This window comes from Crocuta crocuta, unplaced genomic scaffold (genome assembly GCF_008692635.1).
Source record: "Crocuta crocuta isolate KB4526 unplaced genomic scaffold, BGI_CrCroc_1.0 scaffold126, whole genome shotgun sequence".
In the NCBI taxonomy this organism is placed as follows: domain Eukaryota; kingdom Metazoa; phylum Chordata; class Mammalia; order Carnivora; family Hyaenidae; genus Crocuta; species Crocuta crocuta.
In genome coordinates, this window is record NW_027531000.1 from 4,887,580 (window position 1) to 4,892,967 (window position 5,388).

Consider the following 5,388-nt stretch of genomic DNA (forward strand, 5'->3'; position numbering starts at 1 on the left):
GCAAAAAAATAAAAAGGAAAAAAAAAAAAAAAAAAAAAAAAAAAAAAAAAAAAAAAAAAGGCAATACATTAAAAAGTCTGGGATAATTACTTTTTAACCCCCTCCCCCCCATACACACACAAAGGCCTTCCCCATCCCAACTGGAAGCAAAACAAAAACGAACCAAAAAAAAAAAAAAAGCAATAAAGGCAGTGATAATTAACATGCAGTACTGTGCAAATAGGTCGTCCATTGGAATCCTTAAATTCTGGGCAGAGGCTGGGTCTACAGCTCAGACGCACATGCTCAGTTGGGTGTCCTCGGTGTCCCGCGGCGTCAGCAGGACGGCAGTTCCGAGTCTGCTGCTAAAAGTGAATCAGTTTAGCAAATTTACAACACTGATGTTGACTGTTAGGAGAGGAAAATCCCAAGTACCAAACAAGTCCATCCAATGCACAGAGTACAAATTCCTTTTTTCAACAAAAAGTAGAAAAATCAAAAATACTCCCAAATGGGATTCTTGATGGCACTCAGAGTTAACACGTTTCAGAGGTGTCCGAATGGAGTGAAAATCCTCCAGACTGTACAACAAGTGGAGAACAATTTCACCGCTAACTTTTGACGTGTTTTGTTTTGTTTTGTTCTGTTTCCCGATCTTCGTTCTGGGGGTTGGCCCACCCGGAGACGCTCACTCCATGTCCTCGTTTACTGGTTCGTCTTCGTAATCTCGGTCGTGGTCAAAATCTGGACTGTGGTTGGCTGTTGTCACTAAGGAGAGAGGCCCTTCAGCTTCCTCCGGATCGAGGGGCTCTTCTTTGACGTGCACAGGATGCCTGGAAGAAGCGAAGACAGGTTCACCGAACGCCCTTCCCGACCGACCGAGGCAAGTTGGGGGTCTGGGGCCACAAAAGCCTCCCTGGATGGAGGACTGGACTGTGGGTATTTAAATTCAAATTACGGAAAACGTCATGCAGTTTGAAATGGAGTTGCTCCATGCCACGTTTCAAGGGCTCACGGGGCCACGTTTCTAGCTCTCAAGGGCCCCGTGAGGCCCATGGCCACCATACCGGATGGCAGGCAGAGAAAAACTTCCATCATGGCGGAAGGTCTCGTGGGGCAGTGCTGCTCTAGAACAATCCCCGGTCAGCAACAGCCTGTCTCCTCTGGGGGTGTGTTTCACACTTTAAAGCGCACTCAGACCACCTTGGGCTCTTGTTAAAGTGCCGCGTGCGACTCAGCAGGGCTGGGGGGCCGGGGGGGAGGGCGCCCGAGACTCTGCATGTCTGACGAGCTCCCAGGCAATGCTGCTGGTCCGAGGCGGCCCACACTTTGAGTACTCGATAACAGGCCCCGTAGGGGCATCCTGGGTGGAAGAATACAAATCTTCCAAGAATGACGTGAAATGAGAATCTGTAATACAACGGTGGTCGGGGGGCCCACGGAGTGCGGGAGGCTGGGCTAATCACGGCTTGCTGTGTGTTCTGCTTTGCTCGTTAACATGCAGAACCTGTGAAAGTCGTCTCCAGAGACTGACCCCAAGCGAGGTTCTATCATTAATCAACTTCAAGCAAACACAGCAAAGAGACACCATGATACATGCTTGAAACTCCAAATTAATGCATATTTTTACAAACTGTCAATAAGGCGAGAAAAGCCCTGCCAGGAAACACAAACGGAGAGGAAAAGGCTCGCCCAACACAACAATATGATAAGAGAGCAGAGCCCCAATCAGAATAATAACGCTGTCAGCTGTAAACAAGGCAAAACAAGAGGCCCGGCTGGTCGCGGCCACCGGGACCCGCAGCCTGTGACGAGCTCTGCCAACTTTCTCATTATGGGCCCGCACAGGGTTCACCTGAAGGGGACGGCCGGGATCTGAGAAACCGCTCCGATAACAATTGAGAGATGTTGTTCGTAAATCATATTTACAACCGATCCTTTGCAAACACAAATTGCTTTCTGTTGCAAGCCTTTTGATATGTAAAAGAACCATTCAAGTTAAAATGGTCCCATCGCTGGGACAGGCTGCGGAAGGGAGGATTTTTTAATTGACATTATCAAGTATTAGTAATAAGAGGTGGTACTGGGGACGGCTGACTTCCTAAATAATTGATGTATGCAAACCCCAAAGGCCACTCGAACCATTTAAAAACAAACAGGAGTGCTTTGGACTGCCCTTGATGATGTGAACCCTCAGAAAACCAATTGACTCTAAAATTAGCACAGCCCAGAGAGTGTTTGGGGGTAGATGTCAGGATAAATAGCTTTCAAAAAAGTGTGCCCGCATTCTTAAAAACTATTTGCAAAACGGAATTTATCGAAGTTGTGGTATAGTGCGTTTTAATGGTCGGGCTCCCATCTTCTTTTTAGTTTGTTCAATGGTCCTACTTATTTGTGTTTGTACAGGAAGACCCAGGACTGGCTCTGTCATTTGCGAAGCCCCCATGAAAAGAGATGTGGTTCAAGGATCAGGAAGGACTTCAGTGTGGAAATGGCAGAGTACTGAGACCTCTGACTGTACCGCTGAAGCCAGCCCTGGTAGGAGACCCTCTATTCTTTTGGGAAGAATTAGGTGTAATGATGATGACTCCTTTAAAAACAAAACACCCATAGAGCCAAATTAATAAGGCTTTTTGTTTTTGCCCATTCTGATTTGGGCTAGTATTTTTACATACCGCATACATAACGGAGGTCAGATTATTTTGCTTCCTTTCCAGTTGTAATTTCTTTGGCTATATGAGATCCCCTGTGTGGTCCCATGAGTCCCTTAATGCTGGATGTTTTAGGACTGTCTTTTTCTCGTCCCTTCTTTTGCTCTTTGAATAATACAGTAACCACTTTTATCCATTAATCTTCCTATTTCTGGTGATTTACCTCCGCAGGATAAATTTCTAAGAATGAAATTCTGGGAGCAAAGGCCAAAAACATGTTTATGGTCTTATGATTTATTACAGTATTAATTTCCAAAGGGGCTCTATCAGTTTAGATTCAACTTCATCAGCTCCAGGTGTTAACTTTTATTTAGAGAAATTTGTTGGTTAATGTTTGCTTAGATTTGAGAGAAAGAGAGGGCGAGAGCATGGGAGGGGCAGAGAGAGAGAGAGACGGAGACACAGAATCCGAAGCAGGATACAGGCTCCGAACTGTCGGCACAGAGCCCCACGCAGGGCTTTAACCCGCGAACTGCGAAATCATGACCTGAGCCGAAGTCAGATGTTCCACCGACTGGGCCACCCAGGTGCCCCTCATAAATATATTTTAAAATATTTTTTTGCTTAGTGGTGTAACGTAAGCTCAGATTACCTTAAAAGGCTTTTCTTGGATCACTGAGAATGGTGAACATTTCTTCGTATTGCAGTATCATATTTTCACTATTCAGTAGCTCTGTTACTTCAAAAATTACCCCCTCTTCTCCACTGATAACGTCTGGCGAGAAACGTTATCTACGTGTTACCAAGTCCTGTACTAAAGTTCCCTGTAGTATCCTGGATCAACATTTTCCTACTTTTATTTCCTTGAGAGATCAGAATTATTAATCTGTTTGGGTTTATAAACCTGAATTTGCGTTGGGAGGGGGTAGGAAGACTGAGAGACAGAACGTTCTTCATGAAGTTCTTGCTTTCTAATTTTTGACTCTGACCAAACAAACAAAACCAAACCAGACAGAGTGTAAGTCTCCCTAAACACAGGTCACATCAGAGAATATTTTGTTTTCCCTTCAAAGTTGCAGCTAAACTCGGGTATGATTATTTACGGTCCTGAAGACACAGGTTAAGACCCTCTCGTGCGTGCTGGCTCGCCCCAGTGCCTGATGCCGAGCGGGTCCCCGATAAATGCTAACTGACGAGATCTGTGTGACAGCCTGACAACACAACTGAGTTCGATATTAAGGCTCCTTAAAGCTCCCGAGAAACGCAATCCAGCCTCACAACCTTTCTTGATACCAGCAGATCCCCCTGAGCGTGGCAAATGTAGTCACACGGGCACGTGGTGCTTCAGAGAATAAAAGCGAATGGATTTCCAAGCAAGATACATTTCAGGTAAGATGCAAACTAGTTAAGAGACCATTCTGCGCACACACGCCCGTGTCTCCTGGAAATGGGAACTGCACGGATGCGCCATCTTGCACATCAGCCCCCTGCCCCACCTCTCTCTCTCCCTCTCCTACTTCCCAATGAGTAACTGTGCAAAACCACACATTTCCCTTCTTACATCCGAGTAATTCCTTTGTTTAGCCACTCTGGGAACACGAGAGTTTTTAACTAAAGCTGACTGGTGTTTAGAGGCACTGTGTTCTGAGGGTGTGTGCACAGCATGGAGTATTTTGCTTTGTAGCTCCGTTAGCTCCTATCAGGATAAAAGTATAATGCCCCAAAGCCATAATTATGGGAGTACTTTCTAGTGTTTCAAAGGAGAAAAAACGTTGTAGTACTGGAGTGTCACACAAAGGGTAAGAATGAAGAGCTCTGTTTCCACACTAGATCGGAGCTTGGGCTTGCAGGTCCTAACAAGGTTCTTTAAGGCACGCCATAAAGTTTACGGCTTGATTTATTCCAATAGACTAGAACAGTTAAGAAACAATTTGCATCATCACGGGGTAATGCATGATGCCCAAGAAGGAAAACTGCGCGCTTAATGGAAACAGAGGGTCAAAAGGAGTAACAGTCTGTGACACGGACACCAGAAGCAGGGACGGTGCTGTTAACACATAATTATATTCAGCAAACCGCCTAAGCCGGGGACACTTTACATAGGGTTTCCTTAAACACGACGGAAAACAAGGGAAACCTTCATTTCGCTAAAATCCCTGCGGCTCGTGAAATAGGGTTTCTGGTCACGCAGGGGTTAATTCAAAGTGATTACCTTTGGAGGGGCTTTATCGTGTACGGCAAAATTAGCATCAGTCTACACTGTTGCCTGAGGTTTTGATCCAAATAGCTTTCTCTCTTCAGGAATCCTTTGCACTAAAGAATAGGAATAGGAATATACATCAACCGACCCTTTGGAGTGTGTACAGGTCGTGAGAAATCGTCTCTTCCATCCAGCAACTTCAGATGTATTTGCCTTAATGGGTATTGCTTGAAGTAGCTTATATACCAATTTATATTTGCTCTGAACTTCCTTAATATCTGAGTAAACACTCCTGTCATGACAGTGATTTAAAAATGAACACGAGCGTGATAACAATCAAGTCGGGGACACCAGATTGCTTTAGAAGCGATGATGTGTGGCAGTATCAGTGCGGAAGACAGACGCATTCTTAATGTGTTGTGTACTAAATGTGAGGAGATGGTTCCTGTCAACTAAAAATGATCATTTCCATCTTTAAAGATCCTTTTCAAAGCTCTTTGGGCATGAAGTTCAAGTGCTAAATCATCAAATTTCAGATTCCCTTGAACCCCCCCCCCC

At 45.0% G+C, this 5,388-nt stretch overlaps 1 protein-coding gene across 1 annotated transcript in view; it reads right to left on the reverse strand.

Annotated features, from left to right (window-relative positions):
• Positions 1-120: 120 nt before the first annotated feature.
• FOXP1 (forkhead box P1) overlaps positions 121-5,388 on the reverse strand; it is a 174,610-nt gene continuing 169,342 nt past the window's right edge. Inside the window, exon 16 of the mRNA XM_077770637.1 lies at positions 121-812. Coding sequence (XP_077626763.1) covers positions 668-812 — 145 coding nt within the window. The 3' untranslated portion in view covers positions 121-667. The remainder of the gene's footprint in view (positions 813-5,388) is intronic.